Source organism: Podarcis tiliguerta (genome assembly GCF_965153285.1).
Source record: "Podarcis tiliguerta genome assembly, chromosome: 7".
In the NCBI taxonomy this organism is placed as follows: Eukaryota; Metazoa; Chordata; class Lepidosauria; order Squamata; family Lacertidae; genus Podarcis; species Podarcis tiliguerta.
In genome coordinates, this window is record NC_139540.1 from 3,076,164 (window position 1) to 3,090,750 (window position 14,587).

The 14,587-nt window shown below is 47.1% G+C and overlaps 1 protein-coding gene across 6 annotated transcripts in view; it reads right to left on the bottom strand.

The window, feature by feature from the left end:
- Nucleotides 1-7,162: 7,162 nt before the first annotated feature.
- EEF1D (eukaryotic translation elongation factor 1 delta) overlaps nt 7,163-14,587 on the bottom strand; it is a 247,792-nt gene continuing 240,367 nt past the window's right edge. For 3 of the 6 annotated variants that reach the window (XM_083449026.1, XM_083449029.1, XM_083449025.1), the window contains 6 exons: nt 13,731-13,802; nt 12,185-12,284; nt 11,918-12,021; nt 10,372-10,641; nt 8,744-8,938; nt 7,163-7,254 (listed from right to left, as the gene is read on the bottom strand). In XM_083449026.1, the coding sequence (XP_083305152.1) occupies nt 7,216-7,254; nt 8,744-8,938; nt 10,372-10,641; nt 11,918-12,021; nt 12,185-12,284; nt 13,731-13,802 (780 nt within the window). In that variant the 3' untranslated portion in view covers nt 7,163-7,215. The remainder of the gene's footprint in view (nt 7,255-8,743; nt 8,939-10,371; nt 10,642-11,917; nt 12,022-12,184; nt 12,285-13,730; nt 13,803-14,587) is intronic. The other 3 variants (XM_083449028.1, XM_083449030.1, XM_083449027.1) reach the window with 1 other exon arrangement.

The window sequence follows — 14,587 nt, forward strand, 5'->3', positions numbered from 1 at the left end:
GCGGCTGGAGTGCGCACGCCAGACACGGGGAGGGATCGCGGTGCATGCAGTCCCCTCTCCATCCCCTTGCAAGCTCTTTGCGGGTCAGCAGAGGAGGAATACCGCGAGCCATCAAGCACCCCACCCAGATTTGTTGTTGTTGTTTAGTCGTTCAGTCGTGTCCGACTCTTCGTGACCCCATGGACCAGAGCACGCCAGGCACTCCTGTCTTCCACTGCCTCCCGCAGTTGGGTCAAACTCATGCCGGTAGCTTCGAGAACACTGTCCCACCATCTCTGTCGTCCCCTTCTCCTTGTGCCCTCCATCTTTCCCAACATCAGGGTCTTTTCCAGGGAGTCTTCTCTTCTCATGAGGTGGCCGAAGTATTGGAGCCTCAGCTTCAGGATATGTCCTTCCAGTGAGCACTCAGGGCTGATTTCCTTAAGAATGGATGCGTTTGATCTTCTTGCAGTCCATGGGACACTCAAGAGTCTCCTCCAGCACCAGAATTCCAAAGCATCCATTCTTCAGCGATCAGCCTTCTTTATGGTCCAGCTCTCACTTCCATACATCACTACTGGGAAAACCATAGCTTTTACTATATGGACCTTTGTTGGCAAGGTGATGTCTCTACTTTTTAAAATGCTGCACCCAGATTTACGTATAAGCTAAACAAGCTCTAGCTTAGAGCCCCTCTCCCTTGCACCCCCACCCCAAAAAAACGGGGGCGGGGGGGAACACTGGATGTACATTTCCAGTATATAAGATGATGATAATAACAATAACAATAATAATAATTTATTCATATCCCGCCCTCCCCAGCCGAAGCCGGGCTCAGAGCAGCTAACAACAGTAAAATGATGCAGCATTCTAAAATCATTTCATTATAAAAACAGTTCAAATCGGATTAATGGCAATCATTGGGCTAGAGTTCTGTGAGGATTGCCAAAGGAGGGGGTCAGGCTGTGCCCTGGCCAAAGGCCTGGTGGAACAGCTCTGTCTTGCAGGCCCTGCGGAAAGATGTCAAGTCCCGCAGGGTCCTAGTCTCTTGTGACAGAGTGTTCCACCAGATCGGGGCCATGGCCAAAAAAGCCCTGGCTCTGGTTGAGGACAGCCTAACCTCCCTGTGGTCTGGGACCTCCAAGATGTTTTTCTTTGAAGACCGTAAGGTCCTCTGTGGGACATACCAGGAGAGGCGGTCCCGTAGGTATGAGGGTCTTAGGCCGTATAGGGCTTTAAAGGTTAAAACCAGCACCTTGAACCTGATCCTGTACTCCACCAGGAGCCAGTGCAGCTGGTATAGCACCGGGTGAATGTCATCCCGCAGCAAAGACCCCGTAAGGAGTCTCGCCGCAGCATTCTGCACCCGCTGGAGTTTCTGGGTCAGTCTCAAGGGCAGCCCCACGTAGAGCGAGTTAGAATAATCCAGTCTGGAGGTGACCGTTGCGTGGATCACAGTGGCTAGGTCAGGGCAAGAGAGGTAAAAACAAATAGAATAAAACCAACATATTGCAACAGTGTTTTGCGTTGTGTAGGCCCCTATGATGTAAGTCATGAGCCCCGCCTGCTAGCCTGCTCCCTAAAATATCACTGGTTTGCTCCTTTCTATATATAGGGTGCCTACATTCTGCATGGACTGGTTGCATGGCAACATGTGCAAATGGCTTTAGATACCTATGAGGTCCATCAGTTAGCATATATTCAACACAGAAAACAGCGACAATTTGTTGTTGACAAAGGACAGATGGACATATAAAGGGCCCCATTACCTCCAGTAGCTTAGGGCCTCCTCAAACCTAAATCCGGCCCTGACCCCACCCCATTCCTATTTTTTTATCTTAAGCATTCAGTAGGCGTAGCCAAGGTAGAGCAGTAAAAATACTTAACTGATGTTCTGACCCCCCAACATAAATCCTAGCTACGCCCATGGTTGATAACGCCAAGGTTGCAGGTTCAACTCCCTGCATGGTTCACCACCTGTTTTTGGACTACAACTCCCATCATCCCTAGCTAGCAAGACCAGTGTCCAGGGATGATGGGAATTGTAGTCCACAAACAGCTGGAGACCCAAGTTTGGAAACACTGGACTAGATGATCCTCGGGGTCAATTCCAACTTGATGATTCTAGGAATTATATAAACTGAGGCGGAATATGTGGCAAAATGCCCAGACCTCATTCTTCTCATTATTTTTTATTATTATTATTATTATTGGAGTGGAGGATGGTAGAAATGAGAAACTTGCCTGCTTCCACCTTTCTGTGTTTTGCACTTGGAGAAATGCCTGCCACTCCAATGGGACGCGCAGGGCAGGATCGCATCCAAGTGACAACTGCAGCAGAGATCTTGCTCACCCAATACATGAAGGAGTTTTAGACCGTGGACTTAGAAGTGGGGGCGCTTTAAATGGCCGTGTACGGGTCTCCCTGAGTGCCTGTGCATTTGCTACAGTCGTGGGAGAGGCTGAAGGCCTAAAAAAGCCCTGCAGATGGATCAGGCCAGCGACCCATCCAGGGGAAGCTTGCAAGCAGAACTCTCCCCACTTGGTATTACCACCAGCAGCAGCAGCTAGGGGCAAGCTGCTTCCCGCCAACAGTGGAGGCACAGTAGGAGGCCTTCTCGGTAGTGGAATGCCCTCCCATCAGATGCCAAATAAATAAACAACTATCTGACTTTTAGAAGACATCTGAAGGCAGCCCTGTTTAGGGAAGTTTTTAATGTTTAATGACTGTGTTTTTAATATTCTGTTGGGAGCCACCCAGAGTGGCTGGGGAAACCCAGCCAGATGGGCGGGGTATAAATAATAAAATTATTTCAGTGGTACCTCAGTTTACGAACTTAATCCGTTCTTAAACCAAAGCCGTTCTTAAACCAAAGCACGCTTTCCCTACTGAGGCCTCCTGCCGCCAGTGCCCTTCCACCGTTCGGCTTCTGTTCGTAGACCGAGGTAAAGTTCACTAACTGGAACACTACTTCCGGTTTTGCGGAGTTCGCATACCGAATAGTTTGTAAACAGGGCTGTTCTTAAACCGAGGTACCACTGTATTATGGCCAGTACCTGCCGATAGTCTTACATCTCCTTGAATTTGTCCAGTACTCCTCTAAAGCCATCCAAGTTGATGGCCATCACATCTGGCAGAAGTGAATCCGTAGCTGAACTATGTGCTCTGCGAAGCACACAGTTGTTCACATATAGAAACAGGGAAAGCTTATATTGAACCAGACTCCGGGGTCCATCAGTGTATTGTGAACACTGACCAGCTGTGGCTTTCCAGAATTTCAGGCAGTAAGTTCTTCCCATCTCTGCTACCTAGAGATGCCAAGGACCGAACCAAAGATTTCTTGCAGGCACAGCAGATGCTCAGGCATTGATCAGGGATGGTTGGACCAATGAGGTGACTTTTACCTTTGAACAGGGGGATGCAATCCAACCATGATTGTGTACTGCCCACAAGTTTCCTCTCCAGCACTATTTTTTTTTTAACTATAGGATTTAACAGCAGCCATTTATTACGAGTGGAAAGCGCAGCGTGAGAACTAAAGCAGTCCCTCCTGCTTAACACCCCAACACCAAAGCATTAAGAATCAAAGCTCCATTAACAATTTCATGGTCCCCTAGGAAACTAACCTGGCTTTAAAGAATAATCCAATGACTACGTTACATTTTGACCAATGCTAGCAAGAGGACATGGAGAAATCTCTCACCCCAAGGCTGAGAGATGCCCCAGTTCATGTTGAGGCACCAGATTCTAGTATCCTAAGTGGGCTACAGAAACAGGGCCAACCTGTGTTAAGAGCCCAGGAGGTGCTAAAATAGAGTGATTTCCTTAACTATAGAGGTGTGAGAATTGCACCTGCTTCTTTGCTCACATTGAGGTGCGTTTGCTTAATTAAGGGGATGCAACGTGGCCAGTGGAAATTACCGAATAATTCCTCCCCTCCGATTTCAAAGGAAAGATGGAATTTCACCTTTTCTTCTTGCTAGTTATCAGGCTTGGTCGTAGCTGTTTCATTAGTGGGATTATTACTATTTTAAGAACACGCAAAACCTGTCTGGCCTTACAGCACCTGTTCTGCAGCGTCTCACCGAACCAAACACAGCAGCAGCTTAGAAGGTTTCAAAGCAAGGGCAGTTTCAAAGCTTCCCTACAGCAACCCCAGAAGGATTTGTTGATGGGATATATAAGCAGATGCCAGCTTCTTCCTTGGTTCCCAGACATCATTAATCTATTCATGCAGAGCTGATGCTGCAGACATTAAAGGTAAAGGTACCCCTGCCCGTACGGGCCAGTCGTGTCCGACTCTGGGGTTGCACGGCCATCTCGCTTAAGAGGCCTGGGGCCAGCGCTGTCCGAAGACACTTCCGGGTCACGTGGCCAGCATGACAAGCTGCATCTGGCGAGCCAGCACATCACACGGAAACGCTGTTTACCTTCCCGTGGGTAAGCAGTCCCTATTTATCTACTTGCACTCAGGGGTGCTTTCAAACTGCTAGGTTGGCAGGCGCTGGGACTGAGCAACGGGAGCGCACCCCGCCGCGGGGATTCGAACTGCCGACCTGACGATCGGCAAGTCCTAGGCGCTGAGGTTTTACCCACAGCGCCACCCGCGTCCCAGACATTAATGCACCACATTAATCTACCAAATTAATGCACCCGTGTCCCAGACATTAATGCACCACATATCTGATCCCATGCAATGCGCATCCCGGAAGTGTGCTGATGAGACAAGTTCTGTGCAGAAGAGGGACATGTCCTTGTTGAGAATTCCGTTCCACCATAAGGAACACGCATGTGGAATTGTTGCATGTCACATGTCTGTTTACATTCCAGCACAGCTTGCTGGGAACTTCCATTGTGTGTATAGCTTTTGCTTATGCTGTTTGCTTTGGACACGAAGGAGAACAGACATGTTTCCTTTTGTCCTGATCTATGCTGAATAAACTTGCTTGTAAATATGCTCACACAGCCTCTCGTGCCACTTCTGTCTGCACAGTGTTCTCTCTGCTGAATAGCATGCAGCGTCTTCTAAAGCCTGTGTCACAGATTTATGCTGCACCAAGGACCGGAGTTTGCCTGGCACACTGGCCGGTGGGCTGGAGCCAGCTGGGGGCCTGCCAATTGCCCCCATTCCCTTGGATGCATGCTTAGTCCTTACAAGAGCGAGCTTTCCCCTCCAACACCCCAATAAGGCAGCAGAGCACACAATGGCTTAATGCAAACTAGCCTACTGCAACATGAAATTTAGGGTAGGGGTATGGGGCAAATTCCATAACAGTGCCCTCCCCTGGTTTGAAGTTGGCTTGTTTTGAAACTGCTCAGAGTTCTTCGAAGTCACAGAAACATAGAGCTGGAAGGGACCCGGGGGGGGGGGGTGTCATTTAGTCCAACCCCCTGCAACACAGGAATCTCAACTAAAGAATTCATGACAGATGTCTATCCAACCTCTGCTTGAAAACGTCCAAAGGAGGGGAGTCCACCCCCTCATGAGAATCTGTTCCACTGTCGAACTGCTCTTACTGTCAGAAAGTTCTGCCCTATAGTTGGGTTGGAATCTCCTTTCTCGTAACTTAATCCACTGGATCGAGGCCTACCTTCTGCAGCAGGTGAAAACAAGATTGCTCCACCCTCCATATGACAGCCCTTTAGATATCTGAAGCTGTCCATCATACCTGGTTTAAGCAGCCAGGACTGTGAAACCAAGACATTGCAGCTCTTCCACTGCCTGCATTAGAAGAGGTTGGTGGGGTTACTTTGCTCATCCCACTTGGGCAGGTTGTGCTGACATGTAAACTGGACCTACAGCCCAAGCCGAGTTCTCCCAATCAGTAGAAAAGCATGGGAGCTGCCTTGGTGTGCAGACCAACATTCCCTTTCCAGTTTCAACTCCACCCTAAGGAGGATTTTGTGCAACTGTTAACCTCATAGGGAGGATCTCCCCCTTCTGGACAATCTGTCTCTTTGCACTTATGTTCCTTCTTGCTCAAGAACTAACCAATGTTTATACCTAAGGCAGGCATAGGCAAACTCGCCCTCCAGGTGTTTTTGGGACTACAACTCCCATCATCCCTAGCTAACAGGACCAGTGGTCAGGGATGATGGGAGTTGTAGTCCCAAAAACATCTGGAGGGCCAAGTTTGCCTATGCCTGACCTAAGGCTTGAACCTTTCCCATTAATACAGTGGTGCCCCGCAAGACGAATGCCTCGCAAGACGGAAAACCCGCTAGACGAAAAGGTTTTCCGTTTTGGAGGTGCTTCGCAAAACGAATTTGCTATGGGCTTGCTTCGCAAGACGAAAATGTCTTGCGATTCCTGGGGGTTTTTTCCCCAAGCCCCTAAGCCACTTAACAGCTGTTCGCTAAGCCGCTGAACAGCTGATCTAAGCCGCTTATCAGCTGATCTAAGCCGCTAATAGCCTTTTAGCAGCTAATCCGCTAATCCCTTAAGCCTTTAATAGCCGCTAAACCGCTAATGGGCTTGCTTCGCAAGACGAAAAAAACCGCAAGACGAAGAGACTCGCGGAACGGATTCTTTTCGTCTTGCGAGGCACCACTGTATTAGATAACACTTCCATCAACCTTCTTCTACAATTCATTTTCCCTCCCACTGACCACTGTCATAGCAACCCCCGAGAAATGGCTCCAATTTGTCTATATCCCTCTTAAAATGCAGAGCCTGGAACTATATATATATATTTTGCAGTCACAAACTGCAGACTTATGTTCAGCATGCAACTTATTACCATTTCCAAAATCCTTTTCACATGTACAACTGCTGTCAGGTACCTCCCATCCTATTCTGTGCATTTCATTTTGTGTGTGTGTGTGTGGTTGCATTCGCACACACTAAATCCGCAAATTTCCATTATATCCGGAAGCAAAAGAACTGTGTCCTCTATAACAAGAGAATGCAAACTACCCCTACGTTACCCAGCTATTGTCCATGTGGCCGGGGAGGCATGCATGGACAATGCTGCAGGAAAATCTTCAGTACAGGGTCATCTGAAATGAACTTTATTTGCACAAGAAACCTAACAGGACCAGCGCCTTTCTCTCCAGGCAGTGCACATTTAAGTTCAACCACCTCCAAAACAAGAGAGGCACCCTGGAGGAGGAGAGCTGAAAAAGGCCCTCTCATCAGCAGCAACTCCTACAACAGAAAAGAAAGATGCCCTCACACAGCACTGCTCTCCAACTCTTGACCTTTTATTAACTTTAGAAAGTGTAAAGGTTTGCCGTTAGATCTTGTTGAAAGCAGCTATGTCAACACTCTGCACCTGGAAGACATAAGGGAGAAAAACGAAGTGAGAAGAGCTTTTGCACTGTCAGGACAAAAAAAATAAATCCCAAGCGAAGGGGCTGTGTGTGCAAACCACAGACTCTGCAATCTGATCGTTTGAAAACCCTAATCCTCATGATAATTAAGATAATTAAGAAGGAGGTGTGATGTGTGTTGAAGGATTGGAAACATAGTGGGACTCTCAAGCACAGCTGCTGGTATAAGAGGGACTCAGCTTCAGTGACCTATGCAGATCGCATTCTGGTACATAAGCAGCTACACAGAATGAGAGCCAGAGTGGTGTCGTGGTTCAGAACGGTGGACTCGTAATCTGGTGAACCGGGTTCACTTCCCCGCTCCTCCACATGCAGCTGCTGGGTGACCTTGGGCTAGTCACACTTCTCTGATGTCTCTCAGTCTCACTCACCTCACAGAGTGTTTGTTGTGGGGGAGGAAGGGAAGGGAGATTGTGAGTCCCTTTGAGACTCCTTAGGGTAGTGATAAAGCGGGATATCAAATCCAAATCCAAAGAATCTGTCTGCCTGTCTGTCTATCTAATTTCTGTGAGAAGTTTTGTACAAGTTCTACTAATGTGAACTTTTTTAAGGTTGGCGTTTTTAAGGTTAAAAACCCACAGGGATGCATGCCTGCTGTACATAAACCCTTGAGAACACAAGACAATAACCTCTTAGCAAGCAAATGCTCAATTACCAATGCAACTTCCACCAACATGGTCCCCTCCAGATGTTTTGGATCACAGCCACCATCAGTCCGAAACATATGAAGGGTATATACCAGGTTGGCAAAGTGAACATGGCAGACTTGCCCCTGGGACAAAGCAAGCGGTAGAAGGTGTAAGACCTGAGAGAACACAGCAGCAAAGCCTAAGCTCAATGTGCAAATATAAGCCTCTGGCACTGTCAACAGCCTCAACACAAGCTTTTAAAGTCGGGGGATGAACTGAATGTTCTAAAAGTTTTAGCACAAAGATGGGTTTTTCAGGAGACTCAAAACCTCTTGCCAAAAGCTTATTTTTTGCATTAGTTTCTTGCTAATGTAGTCCTAATCAAGGGCCTGCATTATTCTTAGTTACTCAATGCATCTGGGAGTAAGAATTAGCAGGATGCCAAGACAGTGTGTGTTTCTTTCTGCAGCACCCCCCCCCCGGGGGGGGGGGGGGAGCAAAAGCCCCAAAGCCCTCTCCCCCCAAAATAGCTTGGAATGTTCATGAAATTCCACCTCTTCCCCATTGTTTTGGGTCAGCTCCAATATGGTCAATATGATCTTGTTAAGAGTCTTGCACAACTTGGACACAGAATCACAGAATTGGAAGGGATCCCAAGGGCTCATCTAGTCCAACCCCCCTGTAATGCAGGAATCTCAGCTAAAGCATCCATGACAGATGGCCATCCATCTCTTCAGTACAGAATTACATCCCCGTGGGCTGGGCAACTGGGCCAGAGAAATAGTCCTCTGTGGGAACTTACGTAATCTTCAAACTTGGTGATCTCCTCCTCCAGTATATCTGTCCCAACTTTGTCATCTTCCACCACACACTGGATCTGGAGTTTATTGATACCATAACCCACTGGAACCAGTTTGGAGGCTCCCCAAACCAGACCATCCATCTGAACAGATCTGACACATTCCTCCATCTTGGCCATGTCTGTCTCATCGTCCCACTGAAGGAGGGAAAGGAGAGGGGGCAATGGGAGTTAGCAACACAATCAGTAAGGAAAATGCAGGAGCCAAGGGAGTACAGTTGACACAAGGCGGTGCAAGGTTGCTTGCAGGAATAAAAGACTTCCCAGAGATTATCCAAAAGTAAATATGTGAAATGGAGAAGCCATACACAACTGTAGATTAGCTTACCAGCATTGGTGAGAAATAAAATCTAGTTAGCAATTTTATGAAACTTTAGATCTTCCCTTTCACCTGTCTTCAAGCTACTCCACAGAGCTCTTTTTTGCCAGATGTAACATACCCCCAAACCTTTCCTTAAACATGCACCAATCGAGTGCCTGCCATGAACAACAGAGATTGTACAATCATGTTCCAGCCCAAAGCAAATTCAATGGAGAGTACAGTGATGACTGGGCTGCAAGGTTCACTTGGCAGGTTTGCAGTGCAAAAATTATTAGATAGTTGCCATTTCAATATGTTATGCTACAGCAAGATTACTTCTTGTGTTGGTGCCTTCTAAAGTGTAGAATGCAACTCCGCCTTGTGGAGGTACCCTGATGCTAAAACAGATGGAACGGGTTGTAAAAATGCTGGGTGCTCTTTTGATCCTGCTTTTTCTCCAAGGATCTTAGGGCAGCAAACAGGGCAATCTTGCCCCGCGCTTCTCATCCTCACCTGCCTTCTTGTGAGTTTGGTTAGCTCAAAAGATGGAGACTAGCCCAAAGTCGTAACAAGTTTTGTGACTGGGATTTGAAGGTGAAACCACTACAACACACAAACTCCCTCGTATCAGCATGTTTCTGTCTAGCGGTTCCTCTATTTTTGTATTTGAATATCTGACATACCCATGACACGGGTTCTAAGCATTACACAGAAAGTTGAGAACCCAATTACTGCTGCACTAAGTTTTTGCCACTAAGTATTCATCCTATGCTTGGTATTAAGCATTTTGTGAGCTAAGTGCCCTGAATCTGATACAAAGCCAGGCGTTTTTAGTTTGTCCGAAAAGTCTAAGGGGGTGCCAAATTCAGAGTTAGGCAAGAAACCCAAACCAGCAAACACTAGGAACCCTATTAAGCAACGCCCATTAACCATGGCCTAGTACTCCAAGGCAGCGCTACATCAGTCTTGAGAGTTCCGCATTTGTTTCGCCCAAACTTCAGGACACTCAGCTCTGCATCTACAATCAAGTGCTGAGAACAAGGAATGCTTATAGCTCTCCTCATATTTGTTCCAGCACCCCAGAAGACTGCAGAGACAGGGTGAGAGACAGAGAAGGGCAGAGACGACACACTCAGAGCTTCAGGGCTAAGGTGGAGAGTTCTTTATGAACACCCAATTCACACAAGATACACTTTACCAGTTGAGTGGAGCACCTGAAGTTATCCCCATGACACTGACTCACTGGAAAAGGGTAAAAAAATGAGCTTACTGGCTTGACATCCAAGAGGATGGAAGACTTGGCAATCAGGCCAGGTTTCTTGGACTTCTTCTCTGCATACTGCTTGAGCCGCTCTTCCCGAACTCTGGCAGCTTCCTGGTCTTCCTCCTCCTCGTCACTACCAAACAGGTCGATGTCGTCATCGTCCTCATCTGCAGCTGCCGCGGCGGACTCTGCTTTCCTTGTAGACGAAGCAGAAGGCAGCTCAACTTTCCTTGATAAATGGGTCAGCGGTTCCACCTTCTTCATGGGAGTGACATGCTTCAAGGAGACACCAAAATAAATCTTGCGTCAAGGGAAAGCGAAAAGCAAATGCCAAAAGGGAGGGGAGGTAATCGCTAGGAGCGGAGGAACTCTGGTCAAAGGCAAAGGACGGGGAGACGTGCGAGAGGGTGGGTTTTCGGCGCCAGCCAATAAGCAAGCACAAATTTGACCCATGGGGCACAATCCATCGTGTTACCCTGAGGGAGCCCCACTGAAATGAAAGGAAGTAATAATAATAATAATAATATATTATTATTATTTATACCCCGCCCATCTGGCTGGGCTTCCCCAGCCACCCTGGGCGGCTTCCAACAAAGTATTAAAATACAGTGGTCTGTTAAACATTAAAAACTTTCCTAAACAGGGCTGCCTTCAGATGTCTTCTAAAAGTCAGGTAGTTGTTTTTCTCTTTGACATCTGGTGGGAGGGCGTTCCACAGGGCAGGTGCCACTACTGAGAAGGCCCTCTGCCTGGTTCCCTGTAACTTGGCTTCTCGCAGTGAGGGAACTGCCAGAAGGCCCTTGGAACTGGACCTCAGTGTCCGGGCAGAACGATGGGGGTGGAGATGTTCCTTCAGATATACTGGACCGAGGCCATTTAGGGCTTTAAAGGTCAGCACCAACACTTTGAATTGTGCTCGGAAACGTATGATGCGTAGAAACACCAAAACGGATTGTGATTCGTGACAATTATGGGGAGAGGGCTGTCATTTGGGCTTTCCACCGCAGAGTGCTGTTGTGCTCTGATCCCGTGGGGGTGTTTCCCATGGGCACCTGGCTGGCAACCATGAGAACAGGTTGCTGAACAAAATGGGTCTTTGGGATAACTCAGCAGGGAACTTCTAATGTAGACAGTTACTTATCACAGCCCAGGCCAGTGCACTTAAAATGAAAGTTTTTACTTAGTCACTTCCACACACAGATTAAGGGAATAGTTTTCAAAGTAAAACACTTTTTCTGGGAAACCCTGGCACTCCTTAATGAGAAGGATGTTAACAGCTGAAAATGAAATGCCCACCATTGCCAATTTCCTCCTGCAACAAAGCTCTCCAAAAACAAACAAATGACGTTACCCCACAGATAAGGAACTTGTTCCACCTTTCTAGCACACAAAGGTCTGGTTGAGACTATGTACTTCTCCATGGGGCTTAAATAAAAACACCCTGCAGAGGTTTCCCCAACCCCACTGCCGCCACTCCCCAAAATCCCCATAGTGTTCCTGTCCACAACTGGATGAAATACACGATGGCATGTTCCTTTAGAAATGGTTTTACCTGTGTTGGTGGTGGCGGTGAAGGGTGATGAGAGGTAGATGATTTTTCCAGAAGACTCAGGCGGTTCTCAAGTCTGGAGATGGCAAGCTGAAGGTCTGTAACCACTGGAGAATGGGAGGAGGGTAGAAAACACTGAATGATTGGGATCAAAATTGACAGCATGGAGCACTTTGCTTTCCTTCCTGCCAGTTACTGTATTAGCATCAGCAGAATGTGAAGATTTTACTGGCACGTCAATTGAAGTCATAATCCGGTTTCGCCACTCACCACAACGAAGATTTTGATTCTCTGCCTCCAGGGTCGCGATCCTGGTGACCAGCTCACTTTGGTCCCCAGCCGATCCTGCTGCAGAGGTGCTGCTCACACTCTGAAAAAGAGACAGACAGTATGGAGAAGGGCGAGGCCGTCAGTTGCCAGCACATCAGACAGGAGAGACGCTCTATCATAACAGAGCCATAGTGACAGGAGAGAAATGGATGGGGGAAGCTGTGAAGAGAGCAACAGGGGCCAAGCTTTTTCACACAGAAGGTGCAAGACAAATAGCACACGGCCTGAGCCCCATGATGGAAACTGTGGTGTACACAGTTCCTCAACTCCTGAATATGTGCTCCTGTGGGGCTTTTAGGCAATTCAAAACAAAACATAGCTGTCAAATAGTTCCTGTTATGCGGTACCTCCTAATATCTTAAATACGATAATATTTGCATGGCATGTGTATGAATGGCTCTAAAGGGGGGATATGTGTATGGCATGCATCTCTTTTTAAGGGGGAGGTAACCCTGCAGAACATGATCAGTATTCTGTTCTTAAGTTCGCACCATCATGCAAGGCAAATACAGTGGTGCCCCGCAAGACGAATGCCTCGGAAGATGAAAAACTCGCAAGACGAAAGAGTTTTTCGTTTTCTGAGCTGCTTCGCAAGACAGATTTCCCTATGGGCTTGCTTTGCAAGACGAAACGTCTTGCGCCTTTTTTTTTAAACCGCCAATGCATTCCTATGGGAAACCGTCAATACACAGCGGTGCTTCGCAAGACAAAAAAACTCGTAGAACGAAAAAACTCGCAGAATGAATTAATTTCGTCTTGTGGGGCACCACTGTAATGTGAATACCTATCCTACTCAGGGATGGGAGACCTTTTTTTTTTTTAACAAGACTGGGAGAGATGGCTCCAGTTCTTCTCAAGAGAACTTGGCCATGATCCAAGGCGCCGTGAGCCTAAAAGGACTGGAGGCAATTTCCTGTCCTAAACTGTTGGTGTTTTGCAAGCAGTCCTCCACTTTGCATGGACAACTGTGTTTGAAACGGGGAGTTTCAAAAGCAAACTGGAACGTCGAACAAGCAACAGATAAGCATCAGAAATCATAGGGGGTTTGTACAATCCCCTTGTGAGAGCTTCAGCCAGTTCCTTGCACCATAGAATCTTATGACTGGGATCTAATTCCAACTATGGCAGCTTATAGCTAAGGGTTCTAGAAATGTGGTTTAGGGAATACTATTTTCAGTTATTCTGCTGCTTAAGTAGTATAGATGTTTCTAAAAATTAGATGTAACTTAAAAAGTAGAATATAGCTTTATAGCCAAGGGTTTCTCTTTCCCCACTTGAGAAGCCATTCCTGAAGGATAACTGTGCGGATATTTGCCACAAGCACAACTATGTATAACTAGACCATTAAACGGCACTGAATTTGCAAAGCAACACGATGACAGGATGGGGAACAGGCAAAGGAAGGGCCTTACGCAGGAGCAAGGGCTGACCCTGGCAGACAAACAAACAGGTTGTTGTGCTCCCCCCGCCCCCAAAAGCGACTTACAGTCGCGCGACCTGACTGCTTCTTGCGACGTGCTGGAGGGGCTTCGTGGGGGTTTTGCAAAACTGTCTTGAGCTGGAAAGGGCAAGAGTATTTTATGGTAAAAAAATAAATACACGGTTTACTCTGGGTCACTCATGCAGATGTGGGCAGCTAAGCAGAGCAGTCAAACCCACATGCAGGAAAACATGCCTAGGTAAGAAAAGTTAAGTAAAATCAATATTCCGAGAGTAAGACAGTAACCTGGGGTGCATTTCTAAAAGTGAGTTTAAGCTTCAAAGTTCTGTTCTTTTCAACTAAGGTCAGGGCACAGATTTGGTCTTGTTTGCCTTACCAGAGATAGCAAATCCTACCAGTCCAGCCCAAAACAAGCTGCTCACACTGTCAACTTGTCCCGACATGGAAATGGAAGGAATAGCTTAGCAGAGAAAGTTCTGCGTTAAATAGTTAAGGCAACTTGCAATTTAGCCATAGACATGGCAACTGGAATGACGTTAGGCTTAGCAGAACAGCCAGGATTATTTCAGACACAAACGCGTGAAAACAATCCATATACATTTTAAGTCCCTCATTCAAAGTCCCTAGGTAACCTCAGCCAGGAGGTTAGAGAACTAAGTCAAGAAACTGAAAGTGGAAGTAGGTGGAGAATTCTTGTGATGGAGGGAGGAATGGTGATGGGGAAAATCCCCAGAGGTTATTTATGGGGAATGATGCTGTATAACTTGTTCTACGTGATTTGGAGTCTGAGGCGAGCAGCATGCAGTCACATTTGCAAGTGACCGTTTTCACAACCTGTTTATACCATAGATTCCTAGAAAGATTCTTAAATTTGGCACCATTGGCACCATCTCCATGTACGC